The 26,779-nt window shown below is 43.0% G+C and overlaps 2 protein-coding genes across 4 annotated transcripts in view; one reads left to right on the forward strand and one right to left on the reverse strand.

The window, feature by feature from the left end:
- Positions 1-6,866: 6,866 nt before the first annotated feature.
- Positions 6,867-26,779, forward strand: part of LOC115865667 (RE1-silencing transcription factor-like) — a 41,430-nt gene continuing 21,517 nt past the window's right edge. Inside the window, exon 1 of one of the 3 annotated variants that reach the window (XM_030880656.2) lies at positions 6,867-6,942. The gene's annotated coding sequence lies outside the window, so the exon portion shown is untranslated. Of the gene's footprint in view, positions 6,943-22,603; positions 22,724-23,579; positions 23,757-26,779 lie in introns of those variants that run through there. The other 2 variants (XM_060299414.1, XM_030880659.2) reach the window with 2 other exon arrangements.
- LOC138842682 (basic proline-rich protein-like) lies at positions 22,231-25,225 on the reverse strand. Its single transcript, XM_070045515.1, has 2 exons — positions 25,219-25,225; positions 22,231-23,585 (listed from the first exon to the last, which is right to left on the reverse strand). Exons 1-2 carry the CDS (start codon positions 25,223-25,225, stop codon positions 22,231-22,233), a joined length of 1,362 nt encoding a protein of 453 aa, XP_069901616.1.

Consider the following 26,779-nt stretch of genomic DNA (forward strand, 5'->3'; position numbering starts at 1 on the left):
CCCTCCCCCCAGGAGAAAAGACTGCTCCCACATCCCACCCGCTGTCTGCAGCAAACAGTGGGGTGTCGCTTCAGGACATTGCTTCAGACATGTTAAATTCACCCCCATCCATTAAACCATTGATGTCTCTGTTGCTGACTCCAGGCTCTTTCTTAACATCTTGAAGCTGGGCAAGTATAGGCTTTGTAGGCCGGCTGGGTGCAGCCCAACACCCCCAAAATTGGTGGCGGGTGCTGGAGAGATTGAGCACTGAAGGGCCTTTGGTTTTACTATGAGATGAAGGCTTTTGAGCCAAGGAATGACTTAAACTTCGTGCGTTATTTATAAAACCTCAGTCAGGCTGCTACTTTTCCCTATAATCCATTCCCTCGCATTAGCCAAAGTGACCTTTTGCAAACAGACCTGGTCATTCTCCTCCCCTGTTGTTTCTCCTTGCAGAGAGACAAGAATCCAAACTCCTAAAATACTTAAAGAAACTAAACTCTAAAAAAATTTCAGCAAAATATGTCAATCTGAAAAGAAAATCTGATTATTTTCTAACAGGTTTTTACAGTATTTAATACTATTCTATAGTATTTAAAGCAGGGGTCGGGGTAGAGTTCCTCTCCAGACTAAACCAATTCCAGAGGAATGTTGGAGGTCACTCTGAAGTGATCTGCATATGCAAACCAATGTCCTTTAGTTTATCTATTCTATCAAAACCTTGTCTTCAGTTAAAGACCTCACTCCTGTAAATGGGAAAATAATTTTCTTTGTATTCCTGAAACTGCATGTCACAAATGCACCAAATAAACATGTATGTGAAACATCCTCTATTTCTTCCATACTGACTTTATCTATCCTCCTACAACTCTACTTTGGGGAGATTCCTCCAAGAAATTCAATTTGATCTTTTTATATATAACTGGATTTGGTGGGTTTTAGGTCTGAGCACACTTTACTGGAATATTTCTAGGAGACACACCCAGTAAAAACGATGAATAAATGAATTTCATTTGTGCAACATAAAGAAAATTTCAGTATACAAATATTTAATTTTGTTTTTGGAATGCTTTAAAATTTTAATACATGGGATTCTGGGAATTTATTAAAAAGAACTAGACAAATCTACATATAATGACAGGTTCAAGATCTATTATAAAAGGAAAAAAGTTCTGGACAGTATGTAATAATTTTAGTTTGAATATGTATTTTATATGTATGTCATATATGGTTAGAAAAAAGCCTTAACCATGTAACTATTGACACTACTTATTCTTGAGTACGAGTGATATATAAAATTTTAGTTTTCAAATCGTACACTTCTGGAATGTTTGATATTTTTTACAAGTTTGTTTCTAATTAGTTGTGAATCACAAAAAATTCCAGAATCTAATACTTATAAAGTATATAGTACTTCAGTGTTTAAATTCATATTTATAGAAACTAACAAAATAGAACTAAATTATGACTATTGTAAAATAATGATAGTCAATGATTGGACTAAAACCTCTCTCTAGGTGTAAATGACCCATTTTATTTGGACTTCCAGATTAAGATGATCTATACTTGCTGACAAATTATCAGTGATTATTCTAAAAAAAAAAAAAGTTATGCTTCAGTTTTGCGGCTATATTAAGGAAAAGTCTACCTCCTTACTATAATTCCCACTTCCGTCTTTAAAAAAAAGGGGGGGGGCTTACCCAGTTCCTGCTGATTTACTAACCAGCCCATCTTGGTACTGACCAATAGTTGCTCTGCTCACTGTGAATGGGAAAAGATGGATGGTACCTGACCACAGGCTAAGTTAGTTTGGCAGAATATCAAGCAGGAATGTCAGTAACTGAATATTCCTGAAAGATCACTGAAAGAGTTCCCCTCCCTCAGTGAACCACTCACCACATATAAGAATAAGACTATTGGAGCCTTGTTGGATGGATTTCCTCCACAAAGTTGTTACCCGAAAACTGGGTTTCCTTCTTGGTGGGTGTCAGGGCAAAAGATACAACCAAGCCAAAGATTGGAAGAAGTAATGATTTGTGAAATAAAAGTCATATCTTTATGTCAAGACAAGAGAAGTTTAAACAAAAAATCTTCTCAGCCCTTTGGACTCCTCTCTCCCCACACTGTGCATTGTATATCTGCATTATGCATCACCAACCTTCCCCTGGGAGGGGGAGGAATACCTGCTCAACCTTAAAGAGGAACTTCTAGCATCAACAAGACAACTCCTTAAAAGATAGCATTACTTCTTGATCTTGTAAGAGGTCACATGACCTACCACAATGACTCATTTGAGGTCCAGCCCTCTGTCTCAAAAAAGCTTATGTAACAGTGCCTTGACTTCTAAAGGGTGGAACAGTTCTCAGAGCTTTCTGACATGCTCTTCCTGGGTTATAATCCTCAAATTTGTCTCGAATAAAATTTTCCATTTCTTTCTTAGATCGACTGATTAATTTTTCATCAACAGATTTATTACTTGCAGCAAGTAAGGAGAACACCAGAGATCTTTCCCAAAGCAGTGTCTCTCCAAACAGCAAAATGTGGAATTTTTAAGCTAAGGGTACATGCATATTTATGAAGGGGCTTGGGTGGTATATGCATATTCATGAAGGGGCTTGAGCAAGGGAGAATTCAGGCTAGAATTGGTGCAAAAGTCGACAGAGTCCAAGCTTTAGTTGATGGAAGTCAGAAAAGGTCAACATCATCATTCAGTCCTCCACCTGAGTGGGGCCCTCAGTTCCTGGACAACTCAGAATATCAGATTGTGATGTATACCCCTTGAGGGGGAACTAGGACTCTGTTTTATTGCTGAACTATTGCTTCCTGACTGCTTTTCTTTTGTTCCTCCATTCCCTCACTTCCCTTAAGATCATTAATTACTGAGACCCATTCAAGGGCAAATCATTGTGGCCAGGCTTAGATCACAAAATGGCTTAGGCCAAAAATGGCTTCTCTTATGTCAAGAAAGCCATGCCTGGTTCTCTTTCTCTGGGGACCCCCTACCCTACCTGCTTACGAAGTCAGTGTCTCCTCCAGTAAACCTGTCCTGGCCCAGACTGGGTTAGGTGCATGGATTGGCTGCCATGCATAATTAAATAAATCGTGTTTAGGGCCACGACATCCAAGTACCAGGTACTAACAGAGCACATAGAGGCTTAGCAGGACTTGATGTAGTTCAGGTGGAGGCTTCCTGGAAGATGTGACATTTAAGCAGATTCCTGAAATGAGAACAAGCTGCCCAAGCAGAATGGGTCTGTGTTGCAATGGGGGTAAGTACTGAGGCCCAGAAGAACCATTTAGGTAGTTGGAACAGCACGTGGAGATAGTCTGAGACTGGAAATGGCCAATGTGGTGGAGCTGGTGAAAGGAGAGGTAGCAGCCCAGGTCAGGCAGCTTCTTATTGGACTTGTTAAGCAGTTCAAACATTGCCCTAAAAGAAATGTGAAGGCACTGAGGGGATTTTATCCCAGGAATGATGTGATCAGATGATCTGATTTGCATTTTTAAAAGTTGACTTTTTAAGGCCTCTAGATGAAGAATGGAATGTAGAGGAGCAGGAATGGGCAAAGGGACATTAATTAAGGCAAGAGATAATGGTGGCTTAATGCTTGTAGATAGAGTGAATGACAGAACTTTTGAATAAAAGTATAGGATATAAGGTCTGAAAAGTCCCCACAAATCCCTGCCAGGTTCCAGGTTTTATGTCTCAGTTAACAAGGCACCATGAATTATCCAATGCTACATAGCTTATTCATAGTAGAGATAGACTACAAACCAATTCATAGTAGAGATAGACTACAAACCAATTGCATTTTTCTCTTGCTACCTTTTTTTATGGACCTCCTCATATGACTCAGCAAGTTTTTGAATTTTAAAAAATACAGTGCTTTACTAAATGATGGATATATGAACTTCATTACACTAGTCTCTCTACTTTATGTTTGAAAATGTTATAATAAACAGTTCTATATAAAGCAGTGCTTTAAAACTGTTGGGGCATAGGTACAAATTCAAGGCCTTTGAGTCAGTTTAGCAATGGAAACAATTCCAGAGTTTCCTGGGGCTCCCATACTCACATGGTACCCTCTGGGCCCCAGCCTGGTAGACTCAGCTGGGTAGTATTTGGACTGATTGCCATAGTCATAGATAATGCCAGATTGCTGGACTCCATGGCACTTCCCTGGGGCAAGACATGGAACCTCTCTTTGAATCTTCTGTAAAATGGGAGTCCATACTATCAAACGACAAAGATAATACAATTTAGTAACGCGTTCAATGAACTGTATTGAAGGGAAAACCATCCATGAATTGGGGATGCTGCTCACAGAGAGTGGATCCCTCTTTCCGAGGGGTTTTAGGCCAGATTGAGTTTTATAGCACTTAGAAGAGGCAACAGGAAACGGCATGATTTCCTTATAAGCCTAGTAGGTCCTATTTTCCAGGGTAAGGTGAGCTAGCTAAAGCTCAGCTAGAGGACTGTGATCTGTGTGTGTTAGGTTTCCTTGAGAGTGCGGCGTTTCCTAGAAGTGCAGGCTGACTCAGGTTTAGATTTGTGACCTGGGCCGGGCTGCTGGGGCGGCCTCCATTTTCTGGGTCCCCATACATGAATTATCTTTATCCATACTTTCTATACAGGGGATATTGTGAGAACAAAGTGAGTCTGTGTTGGTCCCACATTCCCTAATCACTGAACGTCATTTTTTCTTAACTGTTCCTTGACGTTGAGTAATCAATGTCACCACAGCTGTCTGCATAAACCACCAAGAGTGACCACATAGTTGTCTCTTTTTGAGTTATATTACATGTTAAAAATAAACTTGAAGAAGTTCCAGGTTTGTTTTAAGCTGGGGACTGTTACTCATTTAATAGCTTCCGAATATAGAAAGCAAAGATAACAGTTTATATTCACTAAAACAATTATATGGAAGGTGAGTGAGTGGTGAGGTAATTCGATTGACTTTCAGTCTGAAACCTCTGGATCTTGGAGGGTGGTGGTTGACAGTTAAAGGAATTAGCTTTAGCTATTAATTTCTTTTCCAAAGTGGCTGGTGTGGCAGGTGTTCCTTAGGATTGTGATCAAGGAACTCTTCAAATAGCACCCTCTATTTTGTTTTTAATTTAAAAAAATTTGTTTATTTTTGGCTGCATTGGGTCTTCGTTGCTGCTCATGGGTTTTCTCTAGTTGCGGCGAGCAGGGGCCACCCCTCGTTGCAGTGCGTGGACTTCTTACCGCGGTGGCCTCTCTTGTTGCGGAGCATGGACTCTAGGCACGCGGGCTCAGTAGCTGTGGCTCGCAGACTCCAGAGCACAGGCTCAACAGTTGTGGCACAAGGGCCCAGTTGCTCTGCGGCATGTGAGATCCTCCCGGACCAGGGCCTGAACCCATGTACCCTGCATTGGCAGGCGGATTCCTAACCACTGCATCACCAGGGAAGCCCCAGCACCCTCTATTTTATCTTCTACCCGGTCTTTCTGCACCGTGTAGATTCCTTGGTACCCAGAAAACATTCAATTAGTCATCTCCTTATTTGCATTGGTGAGGGAAGATTCAAAAGAGTAAACCTGACACATTGTAAGTACTGAATGATTGTTGAATGAATGAAACAATTTATAAGCAAATTTGAGGCCTATAATTTAAATATAACATTATAAGCTGCATAATATAGAAATGCATATTGTAGAAAGTGAAAGTACCCTCCCATAAGCCCATTCCACAAAATAAACCTGGTTAATATTTTAACCACTAGTTTTATTGAAAACACTGGACTGAATATACTTGTATATCTATATACACTAGAAGATTTTGTTGGGTCAAAAGCCTTGTGTGTTTATGTGTGTGTGTGTGTTTATTTTGGCAGTGCCAAGTTATTCTCCAAAAAAGTTGTAACATTTTTCACTCCCCCAAACATACTCTTATAAGATGTTCCAAGATTATTTTATTTTACTTTAAAAATTCTTATTTTCTATATTATAAAAGTACACATCCTTTTGAGAAAAATTAGAACAATTTGGGAACATACAAATTAGAAAATCATAGTATTTCCTACCCTCCATCCAATTTTGGGGGTTATTTTAGAATTAGACGATGATATGGTCAATATATTAACCTCTCAAAATCAATTTTAGTTTATTATTTTTTTCTTTTTCCCCCCAGCATATGTAAACAACCTGTGTCACTCCTAAGAAATTCTGGGAGAGACCTGCCTAGGCCTCCGAGACCTCAGGCACTCTTGCTTTTCAAGGCCCTACCTTACATCCTACCAATCAACTTCAAATGCAGCCACATCAAATATTATACATATATATATACCCATACAAAATGGTAATAATTGAATATTTTTCTCTTAAAAATACTTGGGTGTAAGTAACTTATTTAATTTGTCAGTTATGATTTCTCAATAACTGTTCTGCATACTCAGGATTTCTTGAGAAGTGAGAAAATATAGTCTGTAAGTTTTTAAAAATATATAATGACATTTAGTAAATGCTAAATTTATGAATTAAGTTGACATAATGTATTTGTAATCTTTCATTAAACCTTTGTCAACTTGTCTTACAATTCCTTTTTCAAAGCTTAGAGCATAGACCTTGTAGAGATGGCTGATCTAGCTTAGAAAGAATCATACCAGAGCAGATGGACAGGATTTATTCTTTCTACACAAAACTATCTGGCCCAGCAATTCTTCAGAAAAATACTGTGGAGCTTAGTCTGAATGAGGGAATTTTCTGGAGGATACTATTGATTGTTTGGTGGCAGACAGTGCAAAAGATGTAACAGGAAAATGACTTGGCTTTTTGCAGGCTTCCAATCAGCCTACAGCCCATGGCTATATCATGGTGCAGAGAGGGACAAAGAAGCGGAGTTTTCTGTACCCAGATTGATCTTCAGAAAAGTCAAGGCAACAAAGCAGTGTAACACCTAAGGACAGTGGGTCTCAACCAGAACAACTAGTGCCCCAGGTAAGTTGCCAGATTTAGCAAATAAAATTATAGGATGCAACAGAGAAATATTACATGTGACAACCTTATAAAAATTATTTGCTATTTATATGAAATTCAAATTTAACTGGGTTGCTATGTAAGGCAACCATGTCACTAGGAGACATTTCCAATGTCTGGAGTCACAACTGGGCAGGAAGGTGTGCTACTGGCACCCAGAATGTAGAGGCCAGAATGCTGGTAACATCCTAGACTGCAAGGACAGTGACCCTAAATGAAGAATTATCCAGCCCAAGATGTCAGTGCTGAAGTTGAGAAACTCTGACCTAGGCTAACTGGTACATAAGGCATTTGCTGGATTGGCCATATATTTACATTTCAGTTTTTGAAAGAATAATTCTTGTTATAATAAAAAATTCAAATAGCAAGAAAATTATTATTTGAAAGCAGAAATCTCCTGTCATCCTACTTCCCAAATCACCACAAATAGTTTGAAACATTATTCCAGATATTTTTTCAGACCAATGTATACCCTTTTTATTTTTTGGCCACACCATGCAGCTTGCAGGATCCTAGTTCCCTGACTAGAGATTGAACCCAGGCCCATGGCAGTGAAAGTGCAGAGTCCTAACCACTGGACTGCCAGGGAATTCCCATATACTCTTTTTAAAAAATTAAAAACTGGTGCATACTATATGATCTGTTCTGAAATCTGCTTTTTAAAAATTGTACAATGTTAGATATCTTTTTATACCAATATACAGTACTATTTAAGCCATATTTATCTATATGAAACATTTATTTTTAAAAAAGTTTTTATTGGAGTATAGTTGATTTACAGTGTTGTGTTACTTTCTGCTGTACAGCGCAGTGAATCAGTTGTACATACACATATATCCATTCTTTTTTAAATTCATTTACCATATAGGTTATTACAGAGTATTGAGTGGAGTTCCCTGTGCTATATAGTAGGTCCTTATTAGTTATTTTATATATAGTGGTGTGTATATGTCAATCCCAATCTCCCAATTTATCCCTCCCCCCATTTTTTCCCTTTTAGAAACTATATGTCTATGATTACATCCAAAACCAACTCCTGCTGATGAGCATTTGGACTGTTTCCAGTTTTTTGCGATTGCAAATAGTGCCACAATAACCATCTCTCTCTCTCTCTCTCTCTGTGTGTGTGTGTGTGTATATATATATATATATATATATATACACATACACACATATATATGTATATATATATATTTTCCCCCAAATATTTCTGTAGGGTAAATTCTTAGAAATGGAGTTGCTAGGACAAAGTGTGTGCACAATGAAGTCTTCAAGAGTCTACCCTCCCAAGCCGAATTACCCTCCCAAGAGGTGATACCAGTTTACATGGCAACTTAACCATGTATGAGCCTGCTTAGAGATTTCTTTATGAGGGTTACTAATTTATTTACTTTACATTTTTACCCCACTGGAACTGAAAAAGCAATGTAAACACCAGCAAATAAATATGTTATTTATTTTAAATTTATTTATTTATTTATTTTTGGCTGCACTGGGTCTTCATTGCTGTGCGCGGGCTTTCTCTAGTTGCAGCAAGCAGGGGCTACTCTTCATTAACGTGCATGGGCTTCTTGCAGTGGCTTCTTTTGTTGTGGACCACGGGCTCTAGGCGTGCGGGCTTCAGTATTTGCGGCACGTGGGCTCAGTAGTTGCGGCATGTGGGCTCAGTAGTTGTGGCATGCAGGCTCCAGAGCGCGGGCTCAGTAGCTGTGGTGCACAGGCTTAGTTGCTCCACAGCATGTGGGATACTCCTGGACCAGGGATCGAACCTGTGTCCCCTGTATCCGCAGGCGTATTCTTAACCACTGGAACACCAGGGAAGTGGACTTACCAAAATTACTTATCAAAATTAACAAGTTGCTCATTAATACTTGTTTCAAGACCGTCACCTTGCTATGCTCACCAATGCTATACTATTATATTATAAAGTCTGCCCATTCCCGACCAGTTCCCTGCCTTACCAGAGCAGCTTAAAGTCATCTGACCTGGGCCTGAAACCCTATAAATATCCTCCTCTTATTATTAAGAGTCTGTCAAGGTGCTGTTCCTTCTTTCTGCAGTATTAAACTTAGCTTTGCTTAGCCAACAAGTTTTTTGGTGGTTTTATGGGAGGTTAATGATTGACAGCAATAATCTACATCACAGGATTGTCATGAGCAGTGAATGAAATCAAGTCCTGAAAGCATCTCTAAACAGTAATGTACTTTCCATTGCACAGCAGACAGTGCCTAAGATGGTGCCCAATTATCACTTCCCTCCTCTTCCTCTTTCTTGAACTGTGCAGGCCTAATGTGGCCTGAGAAACTTAGAAGAGCATGGCAAAGAACTGACATTTACTGAGCACTTGACACAACACTGTGCCAGGCACTCTGGTAGGAGTTCTCCATTTATGACCTCACTTTGTTCTCACATTAGACTTGGCAAGATGTCATTATTATTCTGATTTTCCAGACTAAGAGATGGAGACTGAGAGAGGTTAAAGGATTTGCCTGAGGTCTAAGTAGCAAAGCCAGGATTCCATCCAGCTCTCTCTGACTCAGCTTGTACTTTCCCTCCTATTACTACTTTACTTCCAAGGCTTGTAGAGTTTTCACTGCAATTGTGGAAGGTCAGCCTGAGATTTCAGGGCAGGAGGCCACTCAGCTCCTTATATAAGAACCCCAAAGGAGAACATCACATTCTAGGGCAGCACTGATGAAATTGAAATATAATGCAAGCCACATATGTAATTGAAAATTTTCTAGCAGTCATAACTGAAAATAGTGAAAAGAAACAAGTGAAATTAATTCTTTAAATTTTTCAATTTAAAGTAATTATAGATTCACAGAAGTTGCAAAAATAGTACAGAGGGATTTGATGTCCTCCTTCGTCCACTTTCCTCCAATTATAACATCTTATATGATTATGGTATAATATCAAAACAGGAAAATTGATATAGGTACAATCCACAGACCCTATTCGGATTTATCACATTTACATGCATATAGAGCTATTCCATCACCACAACAATCTCCTTTGTGGTGTCCCTGTATAATCAATCACAAGCCACCACCCCATCCCCCCAACCCCACAAACACACCCCCCTCTCCATTCTTAATACCTGGTCACATCTAATCTATTCTGCATATCTATAATTTTGTCAGTTTGAGACCATTACATAGATGGTATCATGCACTGTATTAGTTTCCTAGGGCTGCTGTAACAAATTGCCACAAACTGGGGCTTTAAAAAGAGAAATTTATTCTCTCACAGTTCTGGAGGCTGGAAGTCCAAAATCAAGGTCAGCAGAGGCATGCTGCCTCTGAATGGCCTCTAGGGTAGGATCCATTCCATGCCTCTTCTAAATTCTGATGGTTGCCAGCTTCCTTGGCTTGTGGCCACATCACTCCAATCTCTGCTTCAGTCTTCACACTGCCTTCTCTGTTTTCTTCTCTGTGTATCTCTTATAAGGACACCTGTCTTTGGATTTAGGACACACCCAGATAATCCGGGATGATCTCCTTATTTCAAGATCCTTCATTTAAGTACATGTGCAAAGGTTTTATGACAGCACTATGCTAGGCATGTGTAGCTGGAGCCCAGTGAGTGAGAGTGAAAAAAAGGAAAGAAATATAGTAGGAGATGTTAGGGAGAGAATAGCAGGAGGAGATGCAAAAATTAGAATACTAGTTGTTTAATGACTTAATTGTTGCTTGAAATCAAAGTATGGACGGTATATGTTATTAGCTATTAACTGACTTTGTGAGCATGGACTTAATATCAGGAGAGATAATCTTCACATCTATTCTGAGCCAAAAAATCCAAGTGAACTATGCTTGTCCTAAACCTAGATTATGCATCTCTGTCAGATTCAGTGTCTCAGTGCTCTGCGGACAGTGTTAGGTAAACAGTGCCAATATTTCCCCCTTCATTTTCCTCTTTTCTAGATTACATGCAGACTATCTTCTTATGGAAACATTCTATCTTCTGAGCACAACATCGGAATTTAGATTTCATTTTCATCCAAATCGATACACTTGATTCAGTTAAGGTTTCACGGTGTTGATGCCGAAAGCTCCGCCGCTGTGCACCGGTGCTGAATTGAATCTTGGAGACAGAGTTTTGGGTAAAGTAGAAAAGAAGAGCTTTATTGCTTTGCCAGGCAAAGGGGGACACAGCAGGATTCTGCCCTTGAAAACTATGTGCCCCCTGGGCTTCCCTGGTGGCGCAGTGTTTAAGAATCCGCCTGCCAATGCAGGGGACATGGGTTCGAGCCCTGCTCTGGGAAGATCCCACATGCCGTGGAGCAACTAAGCCCGTGTGCCACAACTACTGAGCCTGCACTCTACAGCCCATGAGCCACAACCGCTGAGCCCACGTGCCACAACTACTGAAGCCCACGTGCCTAGAGCTTGTGCTCCGCAACAAGAGAAACCATCGCAATGAGAAGCCCGTGCACCGCAATGAACAGTAGCCCCCACTCACCGCAACTAGAGAAAGCCTGTGCACAGTAACGAAGACCCAATGCAGTCAAAATAAATAAATAATAAATATATTAAAAAAAAAAAGAAAACTATGTGTCCCAACCCAGGAGGATTTAGTGAGATGTTTTATAGCAGTAGTTCAAGGGTGGAGTTGTGCTGACAAAATTAGGGTGTGTGCAGGGCCTGCACTCCTCTAATCTGGTCTCAGGTAATCTTCTTTTTTTAAAAATAATTAAATAAATAATTAATTAAAAAATATTTATTTTTATTTATTATTTTTGTCTGTGTTGGGTCTTCGTTGCTGCACACCGGCTTTCTCTTAGTTGTGGAATGCGGGCTTCTGATTGCGGTGGCTTCTCCTGTTGCAGAGCACGGGCTCTAGGCACACGGGCTTCCATAGTTGTGGCACACGGGCTCAGTAGTTATGGCTCGCGGGCTCTAGAGTGCAGGCTCAGTAGTTGTGGTGCACGGGCTTAGTTGCTCCACAGCATGTGGGATCTTCCCAGACCAGGGCTCGAACCCGTGTCCCCTGCATTGGCAGGTGGATTCTTAACCACAGCACCACCAGGGAAGCCCTAATTTATTTATTTTATTTATTTATTTTGGCTGCATTGGGTCTATGTTGCTCCGTGCAGGCTTTCTCTAGTTGGGGCGAGCAGGAGCTACTCTTTGTTTTGGTGCGCTGGCTTCTCACCATGATGCCTTCTCTTGTTATGGAGTATGGGCTCTAGGAGCGTGGGCTGCAGTTGTGAGTATGGGCTCTAAAGTGCAGGCTCAGTTGTTGTGGCACATGGGCTTAGTTGCTCCACGGTGTGTGGGATCTTCCCGGACCAGGGCTTGAACCCATGTCCCCTAGCATTGGCAGGTGGATTCTTTAAAACTGTGCCACCAGGGAGGCCCCTCAGGTAATCTTGATGAGCCTCTCTGCTTCCTTTAATCTGACTTCAGGTAGTCTTCTGTGGTATGAGGAATGCTGACATAATCCATTTTGGGGTTTTTAATTCTATAAAGAGCTTAAAGACATTGTTATGCGTATTCCTTGAGAGGGAACCAGGACCCTGCTCCAAGGCTGCACTACTGTTTCTTGGTTGCTCCTCCTTTGTCTCTGCATCCCATCCCCTCCCTGATTAGCAACTGTTTGAACCTGCCCTTTGGAACTCAGCGAAAGTCATGGAGGCTGAAACCTATTCCCTACAAACAAGAATCAAGGGACACGGAAAGGCTTCCGTGCCCAGAAGCCCCACAGGGTCCTGCTTGGTTTCACTATTGAAAGGGTCAGTAATACCCACTCACTGTGGCATAGAAATTATTTTATCAGAAGGCATTTGAGTTTGTGAAATCTCTTATCTTCCTAAAAGTAGAATTAAGAACTCAATTGTCATAAATCCCCTACCCTAGAGGCCATCCCTGGGATCCACCAGGGATGATTGACTCTTATCAGGAGCCATGAGAAGTCTCCACACCACATGTAAACAGACATTGTTACAAAACTATCCTATCTCCCATCTGTTCTCCTGAGGCCAATTTATCTTTCCAGAAAGTCATTTGTTTCCCCATGAATGCCCTTTCTCCCTCCCTTTCCCTTATTGAGAACTCATTTGTTTCCCCATAAGTGTCTTTCTCTCCCTCCCCTTCCCCATTAAGGTGGTATATAATAAGCCCTAAATTCTAACTGCCCCTTGAGTCACATTTTTCTGTGCACCCTCTACATACCTTAAGGAAAATATGGTGATTGAATGTTATCTTTTGTTAATCTGTCTTTTGTCAGTTGAATTCAAAAGACCTGAATCAAGAAAGAATGAGTACAGGAAAAGTTTTTGTTGTTGTTCTTTTTTTCTTTTTTATTAAAGTATAGTTGATATACAATGTTGTGTTAATTTTTGTTGTACAGCAAAATGATTCACTTATATATACATTCTTTTTTTTTTTTTTTTTTTTTTTGCGGTACGCGGGCCTCTCACTGTCGTGGCCTCTCCCGTTGCGGAGCACAGGCTCCGGACGCGCAGGCTCAGCGGCCATGGCTCACGGGCCCAGCCGCTCCGCGGCATGTGGGATCTTCCCGGACTGGGCACGAACCCGCGTCCCCTGCATCGGCAGGCGGACTCTCAACCACTGCCCCACCAGGGAAGCCCTACATTCTTTTTTTAATATTCTTTTCCGTTATGGTTTATCTTAGGATATTGAATAAAGTTCCCTGTGCTATACAGTAGAAATTTGTTGTCTATCAATTCTATATATAATAACTTACATCTGCTAACTCCAACCTCCCACTCCATCCCTCCCCCAACCCCCGCCCACCCTTGGCAACCACAAGTCTTTTCTCTATGTCCATGAGTCTGTTACTCTTTCTTAAATAGGTTCATTTGTGTCATATTTTATGTTACTTTTTTTAAGAAATTTATTTATTTATTTTTGGCTGTGTTGGGTCTTCGTTGCTGCACGCGGGCTTTCTCTGGTTGCAGCGAGCGGGAACTACTCTTCATTTTGGTGTGAGGGTTTCTCATTGTGGAGCAAGGGCTCTAGGTGCGTGGACTTCAGTAGTTGTGGCTCGCGGGCTCTAGAGTGCAGGCTCAGTAGTTGTGGTGCATGGACTTAGTTGCTCCATGGCATGTGGGATCTTCCTGGACCAGGGATCGAACCCATGTCCCCTGCATTGGCAGGCAGATTCTTAACCACTGTGCCACCAGGGAAGTCCCTGTGTCATATTTTAGATTCCACATATAAGGGATATCATATGATATTTTTCTTTCTGACTTACTTCATTTACTATGATAATCTCTGTCTCCATCCAAATTGCTGCAATGGCATTATTTCATTCTTTTTTAGGGCTGAGTGGTATTCCATTGTATATATGTACCATATCTTCTTTTCTTTTTTTTTTTTTTTTTTTGCGGTACATGGGCCTCTCACTGCCATGGCCTCTCCCCTTGTGGAGCACAGGCTCCGGACGCGCAGGCTCAGCGGCCATGACTCATGGGCCCAGCCGCTCCGCGGCATGTGGGATCCTCCCGGACCAGGGCACGAACCTGCATCCCCTGCATTGGCAGGCGGACTTTCAACCACTGCGCCACCAGGGAAGCCCCTGTACCATATCTTCTTTATCCATTCATCTGTCAGTGGACATTTAGGTTGCTTCCCTGTCTTGGCTATTGTGAATAGTGCTGCTATGAACATAGGGGTGCATGTATCTTTTTGAGTTATAGTTTTGTTGGTATATATGCCCAGGAGTGGGATTGCTGGATCATATGGTAATTTTATTCTTAGTTTTCTGAGGAACCTCTATACTGTTTTCCATAGTGTTTGCACCAACTAACATGCTCACCAATAGTGTAGGAGAGTTCTATGGGAAAAGTTTTTTAACTCCTAGACACTTTTGTATGAGTATATTAAAATTTTATTCATTCGCTAGCTGGGCTTTAGGATTGTTTCTGTTCTTGGACACTAATCTATAGGGTTTTTTGCATGGCGTAAGTTTTCAATTCTCCTCAGTTGATACCTGGAATGGCATATCTAGATTGTGTTCTACATGTCTCTATAAGAAACTTTAAGACTATTTTCCAGAATGGTTCTTTTGGGGGATGTTGAACCAAAAGACAGAAGCAAGCCGAAGATTGGGAGAAGTGAGGATTTATTACTTGCAGCAAATAAGGAGAACACTTGGGACGTTTCCCAAAGCAGTGTCTCCCAAACAGCAAAATTGGGGAACTTTTAAGCTAAGGGTACATACATATTCTTGAAGGAGCTAGAGCAGAGAATTCAACACAGAACTGGGACATAGGTTGACAGAGTCCAAGCTTTAGTTGATAGAAGTCAGAAAAGGTCAATATCATCATTGCATCCTCCACCTGGGTAGGGGCCTTGGTTCCTGCAGAACTCAAAGATATGTAACAGATTGTTATTTATATCCCTTGAGGAGAAACTAAACCCGTCTTATCTCTGAACTATTGTTTCCTGACTGTTTTTCCTTTGTTCCTTTCTTTCCTAATTTCCCTTAAGATCTTTAATTACTGAGGCAAGCATGGTGCCAGTCTTAGATGCAGAAAACTTAGGCCAAATTAGTTTCTCTTATATGTCGGGAAAGCCATGCCTGGTTCTCTTTCTCTGGGGACCCCCTACCCTATCAGTTGTACCAGTTTTCATTTCCATTATCAATAGATGAGAGCTCTAGTTGCTCAGCTTCCCCATCAGCACCTTATATGGATAGCTATGTTACTTTTAGCCATTCTGGTAGGTTAAGTGATTATTTGAAGACAAATAAGGAAATGTCCATTGAAGAAACATTTATTTATAAAACCACCACCTGGTTTTAGCTTTGGCTGGGTTGATATAAATACTTTGTTTGATTTTATTGACTGTGTCAGAAATAAGATCATGTGGAGAACACACAACACAATTCTTTATCTCTTCAGGTCCTCATGGTCAGGTCAGAAAGGGTATAAAAACTATGTACAATAGTATACCTCTCATGGTACTCTGGAAGATTTTGCCTCTTTTCGGAAGGAAGGGAAAGACAGCCAGAAGTCGTCTTTTGAATCAAGTCCCATTTCCCCTAAATTGACAATGAGCTTTGTAGGTTAAAAGGTCAATGCTGGGGCATGAGTGTTTTAAAAGCAATGCAGGACAATAAGGGTTTCCCTTGCCAGAAGGTAATCTTAACCTTAAAATAGGCTTAAGAGTTAAGGAAATGTGGATCTGAAGAGACTTCTTACCTCAGATATATGCTATCTGTATAGCCATTGAACAAAATAATTCACCAGGCCCAAAAGAGTAAAAGATATTTTAGGTAAGGGCAGACTGCTGCCAGTGAAGAGAATTTAAGGCACGTGGGAAGGCCACTGGACCGGTTGGGAATCTGTGTCCCTGGATCCAAGTTCTGGCCGTGGCCTAACTAGTTGTGCAAATCTGGACAAGACAAATGCTTGCAGGCCTGTCTCTTTTCATCTATAAAACAAGAGCTTGGACCCCTAAGATCTCTTCCAGTTGCAACATTTTGTGGTCAGCATGACATGGAGGAAGGATTCTGGGAAGAAGGACAATAGAGGAGGCCACAACAAAGAGATGGAATGCAGGGGAGGGGCAGGGCTGTGCAGGGAGAGGGGTGTGGCTTGTATTTAAACAGGGGCAGGCAATTCCCTGGCAGTCCAGTGGTTAAGACTCCTTGCTTTCACTGTGGAGGGCCTGGGTTCAATCCCTTGTCGGGGAACTAAGGTCCCACAAGCTGCATGGTAGTGGTGGCGTGGCCAAAAACAAAAAACAAGGGGCTTCCCTGGCGGTCCAGTGAGTAAGACTCTGCCCTTGCCCTGCAGGGGGCACGGGTTCGATCCCTGGTCAGGGAAAGTCCCACATGCCATGTGGTATGGCCAAAAAAAATAGAGGCAAAAACCAAAAAAACAGGGGCAAATGGAAGGACCGTTGAGGCCCAAACGGACTCTTAAATTTCACCAAGGATAATCCAAGGAAAGACTGGTGTGTGGAACTAGGAGTGTGCTAGGAATACAATATGCAGAAGAGCCGGAAGGGAGATTTTCGACAGGAAGGCAGCGCACAGGGACCGGTGATCTGAGAGCATTTATTTGTCCATTCAACAAACAGCTATTGAAAAGGGGATATTTTAGGGGCCATTCAAAGAGGCAGGCCAGCATTTAGCATGAGGGAAGTCTGTGATGGGTATTGAGCTGGGGGTACCAATGGGGATATGAGGGGCCCCATTTTGAGACTGTGACACCAAACTAGGATCCTGTAAATTTAACAAACACTTGTTGAGCAGCTACCATGTTATAGGCACTGGAGATAAAGACTAATTTCTCTGCCCTTCTGCACCTTGGTTCTAGTAAGGAAAGATAAACAATAAAATGGTAAATAAAATGAATAAATAAAATACATGGCATGTTTGTTAGTGATAAATGCTAATAAGAAAAACAAAGCAGGGAAGGACAGTAGGATTGGGTGTAAAGGGAATGGGGCTGTAATTCTAAAGAGTGTGGCCACTGAGAAGATAACATCGGACCCAGGAGGGGAGGGAGTGAGCGGGATGGACAGAGAGGTACTGGATAGTCTTTCAGAAAAAGAACAGCAAGTCGGGAGAGTAGCCAGGGTTCAACAAGGCCAGTGAGGTGAAGGGAAGAGGAACGAGGGGAGAGTAGTTCAAAATGTGGTCTGGGTTCCATGAGGAGGCAGGAAGGATCCCGGCTCATTCTGGAGCTCCCTTGCTCACCTCCTTCCCGTCCCTCAGCATTTAGGGAACACCTCTGTGGCTCAAGCTGCAGATACTGTCATGGATAAGACACTGTGTTCCAGTTACCAGAACCAGAACAGAAGGTCGGGGCCCAACTGGCAGCGAGGGGAGATGAAGCTGCTATCAACAGCACTAGATCAGGCCGTAAATCCCTGTCTTCAGACACCATCATTCTTGAAGCCAGTGTGGCTCAAGACCTACTGGTGGGTCTCCCCACAGAGGGCAAAAGAAGCTACAGAGAAGAAACTAGGACTGCCAGGTATACTGAACTAATATATATATATATATATATAACTAATATATATATATATACTATATATATATATACTATATATATACACTATATATATAGTATGTACATATAGTATATATAGTATATATATAGTATATATATTAGTAATATATATATACTATATATAGTATATATATAGTATATATATTACTAATATATATAGTATATATATTGTATATATATATTATATATAATATATATGTTCTAGGAAATACCTGCACAATATTCAATTTTTTAAAAATAAATTCATTTATTTATTTATGGCTGCGTTGGGTCTTCGTTGCTGCGTGCGGGCTTTCTCTAGCTGCAGCGAGTGGGGCTGTTCTTCCTTGCGGTGCGCCGGCTTCTCGTTGCGGTGGCTTCTGTTGTTGCGGAGCACAGGCTGTAGGCGGGTGGGCTTCAGTAGTTGTGGTGCGTGGGCTCAGTCGTTGTGGCTCGCGGGCTCTAGAGCACAGGCGCAGGAGTTGTGGTGCCTGGGCTTAGTTGCTCCGCGGCATGTGGGATCTTCCCGGACCAGGGCTTGAACCCGTGTCCCCTACATTGGCAGGCGGATTCTTAACCACTGTGCCACCAGGGAAGCCCAAGATTCAAATTTTAACAGAATAAAAAGCACCTTATTGCTGTACAGCAGAAACTAACACAACACTGTAAATCAACTATATTCCAATAAAAACTAATTGAAAAAAAAAAGCACCTTAGACTACTAAGCTGCTGAGAATTTTAGCCATCAATAGTACAACCTCTTCATTTTACAGAAGAAAGTCAAGAGCAGTGATTTCTCAAAGCAACATAGGGAAGGAGAAACCATTCTCTAGCCTATCTGGCCAGTGCACTGTCTAATCTGTTGCCGGAAAAATGGGGCAGGAGAGGATGGTCATGTCTCAGGTCTCCGGTGAGTTCCTGGGATGGGCGCCAAGTGAGGGTCCTTGGCTTCTCTCAGGAAAGAATTCAAGAGCTAGTAAAGTGAAAGCAAATTTGTTTAGGGAGATACACATTCCATAGACGGATTGGGGGCTGTCTCAGAAGGCTAGAGGCCCTGGGGTGTGCAGGTGTTTACTTTTTATGGACTGGGTAATTTCAAAGGCTAACAAGTGGGAGGAATATTCTAACTACCTTGGAGAAGGGGCAGGGATTTCCAGGAATTGGGGCACCACCCACTTTTGGGCCTTTTATGGTCAGCCTTGGAACTGTGATGGCACCTGTGTGTGTTTCATTTACATGCTAATGTATTACAATGAGCATATAATGAGGCTCAAAGTCTACTGGAAATCTAATCTTCTGCCATCTTTGGCCTAGTAGGTTCTAACCCGTTTCTGTCATGTCCTGATCTTCTTAATGGTTATATCATTCTTTTATTTGTTGTGCCCTGAACCCTTCCTTTTCTGTCTCAAATCTATCACAACTTTTGTTACCACCACCAAAAGTTTCAGAATAAGATTGTAGAGAGCACAAAGCAATATTTTAAGTTACTGTAAGTTATTATTATAAGTTATTAAAAGTTATTGTTAAGTTATTGTAAGTCACTGTGAACTAAATGAGAAATGGAAATTGTGCTGACTCAGAGAACACAAATTTCAGAGCCAGATTTTAATCCTTACAGGATCAGTTATCTCTGGAGGAGACTCCTGGAGGTGCAAAGTGGAAATGTAGGGAAAATGGGAGAAAGGCCCCAGGTATTCGTCCAATGTTACCTCTTTGGCTGGTGATAGTGGAACCATAACGTTTCAACATCAGGATGGAGATGTTGTACCCTAATTTTTTTTTTTTTTTGCGGTACGCGGGCCTCTCGCTGCCGTGGCGTCTCCCATTGTGGAGCACAGGCTCCGGACGCGCAGGCTCAGCGGCCATGGCTCACGGGCCCAGCCACTCCACGGCATGTGGGATCTTCCTGGACAGGGGCACGAACCCATGTCCCTTGCATCGGCAGGCGGACTCTCAACCACTGCGCCACCAGGGAAGACCAAGATGTAACATTTAAAGTGGATTATTGAACTTCTTAAAAAGAGCTCAGTCAAATTGAGCTTTTCCTGAAGAAAAAGCGAATCATGGTCAGGAATAAAAAGCATAGAAGCTCAAAAACAATATTTAACCAAACTTATGAAGTGAATCTCTAGAGAAAAATATTACTAAGAACATATGACAATTAAAAATTTTTAAATGATGAATTAAATTTCTGGGAAAGAATCCATGGGCTTAGATTTTAAAAACCAGAAATCAGTGACAGTTTAAAGTCTTTATTTTGTAGAAGATCTTAAATTTTGGATGCAGCAAAGTAACACAGAGCTTCTTGAAAACAATTAATAATTAGTTTATAGAACCAGCTTTTCCATGGAAAGTTTCTATTGATTTGTAACTTGGCTTTGAATTTGACCTGTGGCCTTCATGTCATGATAATTTGGGTCACTCTGAATATGCCATCTCTTGAACAAGGGCCTCCGCTAATTTTAAATGAATGCAGCTGCTGATTTGCCATTCATCTATTTGCATCACAATATGTGGGAATAAATTCCCAATTAATAAAACATTTCCAGTAAGCAGTCAGACTGAGGAATGAAGGACATTTATCTAGTAAGTTTAAAAAGAGATGTTGCCTTTTTGGACATGAAAAAGGGAAAGAATGTTAACATTTTTGAGGGCTTTGTAGAGGACAGAATTGTTCCCTGGGCTACAGCATCTAAAAAACCCATGCAACCTCAAATTAGATTTTAGTTAAAAAAATTTTTTTTTAACTGAATAAATGTAGAAACATTTGGGGGATTCCCTGGTGGTGCAGTGTTTAGGACCTGGCGTTTTCACTGCCAGGGGCCCAGGTTCCATCCCTGGTCAGGGAACTCTTGATTCATGCAAGCCATGTGGTGTGGCCAAAAAAACAAAAAAGTTTGTTACCAGGCCTACAAAGGTTTTCTTCCTTCTTTCCTTTCTTCCTTCCTTTCATTCCTTCTACACTCCCCCCACCCCCCATTCTCTCTTTTTTTTTTTTACCGTTCCCTTCTGCATTTTTCTTTTTCTTTTGGGATCAATGAAGGTGAATACTTCTTGATTCATGGGGAGAGTTTGAATTTGATATTAAGTATCAAAACCTTTTGTGGTTAAGCACCATAGGACCTTCATTCCATTTTGCATCTGACATTGCATTAATTAATAACATTGTCAACAGTTAGGAAAAGAAGTCTACTGAGGAGTAGACCAGAGAGTCTGAAAGCTCTCTCATAAGAGAAAAAAGTGAAGGAACTTTAAAGAGAAGGAACTGGGGGAGCCTGAGAAGGAGGTAGGGAAGTCTCAGGTAGGTTTTTGAGCTTGCTGTTTTCACTGTGTATAATGTTCCTTCCCTTATTTTCTACCTGTTGAAATTCTCCCAGTGCTCAAGGCCAGATCAGATAATCATCTACTGTGACGTTTCTAGATCCTCTTAGTTAGAAACTATCTCCCTCCTCTAAACCCCCAAAGCACTTGCTGCTACCTCTTTTATAAAACTGATAGTCCAACTTATCTAGATCTGGGTAGTCAGGATCTCGAATGCCACACTAAGGGGTTTAAGGGAGCCATTCAATTTCTGAGGACAGCTGTTATTTAAGACATCTAAGGCATTTCTGGTACAAAAAGAAGGGAAGGGGGCATGAAACTACTCTCTCTCTCTCTCTCTCTCTCCCTCTCTCTCTAGCATATTACTGTGTACCAGGTAGCATGCATGGGTTACCCCACTTTATAAACGTGGAAGCAGGTTACTCTCCAAAACTTGCTCAGGAAGCAGCCTCCACGTCCTCACCACCCTCTATACCCTCTGTAATCTGAGGGTAATTGCTACACTGAAATAGTGCTTTGAAGGCTCAGCAATGACCTTCCACGTCTAGGGACTTGTCCCCTCTGTCCTCATTCTCACAATTTTGAATCCACAACCTTCCTGTAACATTTTCTTTTCACAACTCACTAACTGATTGCGTTTTTTTGGCTTACATTTTAAAATTTGGAAGGCATTTTTTACGTAGAAGCTTAAAATGAAGCTTAATTAGTTAAGGGTGGCGACTTGAAGAGATTCTTAAAGGTATTTTCAAGCACTTTAGACTTGAAAGGGAGGGTGACAAAGCTTATACATTTTTCTTTTAACAGTGCTGTTCTCATGCATGCACGCCAGGGCTGGGAGTTAACTTTTCTGTTTATGATGGAAATCAAGAAAGGGAGGCGGCCTCGCTTCTCTTTAGACCTAAGGGTCAGAGTTGGGGATCTGAGGAGGTCAGGGTCAGCTATCCGTCGGGGCGCCCCTAGCACGGCTGGGGCCCAGAGCAACCTCCTTCATCCAGGGGCGGGGCGCGCCAGGCGGCCACGCGCGGGGGCGGTGGAGAGGGCGTGTCCCGCGGGCGCGCGCGGGAGGCGGAGGGGGCGTGTCCCGGGAGTGGCGGCGGCGGCTGCGGCGGCGGTGGCGCCGCGGGCCGGGTGCGCGGCGCAGCCTTCTGTGCTGGAATGTGCGGCTCCCGAGAGCTCACGGCGCAGGAGCAGAGCAAGCGCCGCCGAGGTCCGGGGCCCCAGGTGGCGGCGGCGGCGGCGGCGGCGGCGGCGGCCGGGACGGTAGGGCGAGAGCCGGAGGCCTGAATACTCTCTGCAGCCCCTCTCCTGGGTCTTCGCGGGCCTCGACTGCCCCAGCGTCCAACTTTTCCGCCCTCTCCCTCCCCTCCCCCGAAACTCCAGCAACAAAGAAAAGTAGTCCGAGAAGGAGCGGCGACGCGGGTCTTCGCCCCTCCTCGCCCAGGAAGGCCGGTAAGCGTGGCGCGGTCTGGGAGACGGTTGGGTGGGGGCGGCGGGCCGGCCGGGCGGTCGTGGCGGCGGTTGCCGCGGGAGGGGGAGGGCGCGGAAGGACGCGGAGCGAGGCGCTGTCCAGGGCTGATTTGCAGATACTGTGGCTCCGGCGGTGGCGGCCGCGTCGGGCGGGGACTGGCGGCTGAACGGGATCGGGTTACACCGTCGCGGTCCGGGGGCTGGGCCGGGGGCGTTGGTGGGGAGCGGCGCGGCGCCGGGACCCCCTCCCCAGTTGAGGCCGGGCCGCCGCCTCCGCGCGGGCCCGGGCGTCCCTGGGAGTCTTGTCCTGAGGCCAGGAGCGGAGCTGCTTGGGGCCCTAGTTCTGAAACTTCCTCTCGTGCTCCTGCTCCAGGTCCCGCCGCAGCTCCTTGCTTGCCGGCGGTCCTCCCGCCCCCTCCCTCTGCGGCCTCTCCCTTTCGCCGGAAGGCGCCGTTGAGTGCGGCCGGGAGGGTTGAGTCAGCCTGGGGCTCGGGTGATTCTGCCAATGGGGCTGGACAGCGATTTCTGCGATCGGGCCGCCCCGCCGCCGGGGCCCTCTGCGTGGGGCCACCTAGCCGCCGCCGTCGGCGGGGTCGGGGCGCGCGTCCCGCGGGGCGCCGTGGGGGAGTGAACCCGCAAACTTCCGGGGCGCGGGGTGCCCCCTCCGGCGCTCGGGGCCCGGCGCCTCGGGAGGGCGCTCGCGGCGGCTCCTCGGCCCCCTGCGGAGGGCGAGGCTGGGGCCGGCGAGCAGCCGGGACGGCGGCGACGCGGTAACTTTCCTCCCTCTTCCCGGACTCGGGCGCGCGGGCCAGGAGGGGGCAGCCTGAACTGGGGAAGACTTGACCTGGCCCAGCGGCACCCCGAGTTTGCCCGTCTTGCAGTCTTTAGTGTTGGGGAGCCCAGGGAAAGGTTCAGGACGAGTGTGGCGGCAACTGGTGTGTCAGTGGTGCAGTGAGCGGGCCGAGCCGAGAGGAAGCGAGAGCTCCCGAGTTTGCAAAGAGCTGCTTTGTGTTTGGTACGTATTTTGAGAAAATGGCCGAATGCCTATTTCAGTTAGGAATGCCGCCGCCGAGGCAGGCTCTGGTGGCAGCAGCACGTAGGAATTCGCGTAGCACGTTGGGCTTTCGGACTGTGCTTGGACAGTCTTCCCGACCAACGTTAAAATCCCTTTGGGGATGGTAGTTAGAGTTTGGGAAGAATTAGAAATTACCGAGTAGTCTGGGCTGTTAAACCCTTGGACAGCGTTTGCTTTGTGTGATGGCATTTGATTCCAACTTTTGTTGGTACCTATGACTCAACCGGTTTGTGTTTATGCACTTGGGTGAGACAGGATTACTTTTTGTATTTTGGGTTTAACATTTTTTTTTAGCCTTTGCCACCTATTTTGCTTTTTCTAATTCGCAGGAGAACACCTAATTTGAGAATTACACCTTTTAGATTGGAAAGTAGCATGGTTAAGACAGTTTATAAAAAAGCCCAACATGTTTTCAAGGTGATCTTGTTATGGATCCGCCAGGCAAGTGGGCCAAGTCAAGCACAGTGCAAGAAAGTTGCTGATTTGGAGATGAGTTGTCCAGTTATTTTATTAGGGGGTTTGAAAGTTTCTGTATTTTCATTTGTGTATTTTTGAATACACCAAACTTCCCTTTTTACAGGAAGAAAGGTCCATAACTTTTGTTTACTTTGAAACAGGTCATTAAAAAAAGAAACTAAGTGGTACTTTAATGGTACTAAGTACGTTTTCAGAGTACATTGGACCCTTGAACAACAGGAGTTTGAGCTGTATGGGTCCACTTATATGTGGATTTTGTTTTCCAAGAAATATATTGGAAAGTTTCTTAGAGATTTGCAACATTTTGAAAAAATTTACAGATGATACACATAGCCTAGAAATATCGAAAAAATTTAGAAGGTACCTCATGAGTGCCTAAAATATATGTAGATAATAGTGTATTTTATCATTTGCTACCATAAAATATATACAAATCTAATAAAAAGTTTAAATTTATCAAAAATTACACAAACACAGACCACCCATGGCACCATTCCAGTCCAGAGAAATGTAAACAAATGTAAAGATGCAGTAGTAACTCATTACTGCCTAATATTAACTGTAGTCCATACTGTAGTACTGTAATAATTTCATAGCTACCTCTTTTTGCTGTTTTGGTGAGTGCAAGTGTTGCAGGTATCCACTCAAAACGTCTTGTGAGTCTGATCATTTCCAGGTGAGCAGTTGGTCTCTCCAGTAAACTGTGTTTGCAGTAAAAAAAAAAAAAAAAAGTCACCTCTCGTAGTTCCTGAGCGTTTTTTATCGTGTTTAGTGTGATACCAGAAACCTTGAATAACACCGTGGGACCCATATGAAGTGTTCTAGTGATGCTGGAAATGCTCCCAAGAAGTAAAGTCATGACATTAGAAGAAAAAGTTGAATTGCTTGATATGTACCATAAACTGAGTTCTGTAGTTCCTGTTACCCGCCATTTCAAGATCAATGAGTCCAGTGTAAGGATTGTTGTAAAAAAAGAAAAGGAAGTTTGGAAACTGTCTCTGCATTTTTGCCAGCAGACATGAAAGACTTACACTTTTTGCGAAATGCCTTTCTATCTCATTGAAAATGCATCTTTTACGTGGTTATAGCATTACTATAAGAAAGGCATACCTATAGAGTCTAATATGATTCGAGGAAAAGAGAAGTTATATGACGACTTAAAGCAAAAGGAAGGTGCAGTTTCTAAATCTGGAGAATTTAATGCCAGCAGAGGATAGTTTGGTAATTTTAGAAAAAAATATCAAGATACCAGAACCGGCTTTGAGTTCCCAGATGCCGTGAACACAGTTATTGAAGAGAAAGGCTGTCTGCCTAAACCAGGTTTTTAACACAGAGAAATGTGCCCTACTCTGGAAAAAATTGCCAAAAAGGTCATTCATTAGTAAGAAAGAGAAGTGAGCATCAGGATTTAAGGCTGATTGAAGACTAACATGTTTTGTGCGAATTGATTTTTTGATCAGGACTGCTCTTATCTATAAAGCTGCTAAGCCCACTATCCTTTTTTTTTTTTTTTTTTTGGCCACGCCATATGGTTTGCGTGATCTCAGTTCCCTGACTAGGGATTAAACCTGCGCCACGGCAGAAGCCTGGAATCCTAACCGTTAGGCCGCCAGGGAACTCCTGAAGCCCACTATACTTAAAGGGAAAAAAGATAAATACCAGTTGCTATTCTTTTGGTTGTACAACAAGAAGGCCTCGGCAATGAGAACACTTTTCTGGATTGGTTCCATCAGTGCTTTGTCCCTGATCACGAAGTACCTTGCAGTAAGGGACTGCATTTTAAAGTTTTTTGGTATTGGACAATGCCCCTGGCCACCTAGAACCATGAGCAACATTGAAGGTGTCAAAGTGGTATACTTGTCCCCCAACACAACGTCTTTGAATGAAGCCTGTATTGAGGTGTTGTAAGGACCTTGAAGGCTCATTACTTGTGGTACTCTATGAAAGGATTGTCAATGCTATGAAAGACAACCCCGATAGAACATCATGAAAGTCTGGAAGGATCACATCATTGTGATAGAAAAAGCTGTGAAAGCCAGCAAGCCTAAAACAATAAATTCCTGCTGGAGAAAACTGTGTCCAGATGTGCAAGACTTCACAGGATTTACGACAGCCAATCAAGGAAGTCATGAAAGAGATTGTGGGTATGGCAAAAAGGTGGGGGGGGGGCGGTGAAGGACTTCAAGATACAGATCTTGGGAATATTCAAGAGCTAATAGACACCATACCAGAGGAATTAACGGGAGTCGATTTGGAGTTAAGTGTTTCTGAGCCGGTGCCAGATGATGAGGAAAAAGACATGGAAATAGCAGTACCAGAAAACAAATTGACATTGGACAGTCTGGCAGCAGGGTTCCTTTTGTTGAAGACTACTTTTGACTTCTTTTATGACTTGGACCCTTGTGTGATACAGACACTAAAACTAAAGCCAGTGGTTGAAGAAGGATTAGTACCCTATAGAAACATTTTTAGAGAAGTGGAAAAGC

Source organism: Globicephala melas, chromosome 5 (genome assembly GCF_963455315.2).
Source record: "Globicephala melas chromosome 5, mGloMel1.2, whole genome shotgun sequence".
In the NCBI taxonomy this organism is placed as follows: domain Eukaryota; kingdom Metazoa; phylum Chordata; class Mammalia; order Artiodactyla; family Delphinidae; genus Globicephala; species Globicephala melas.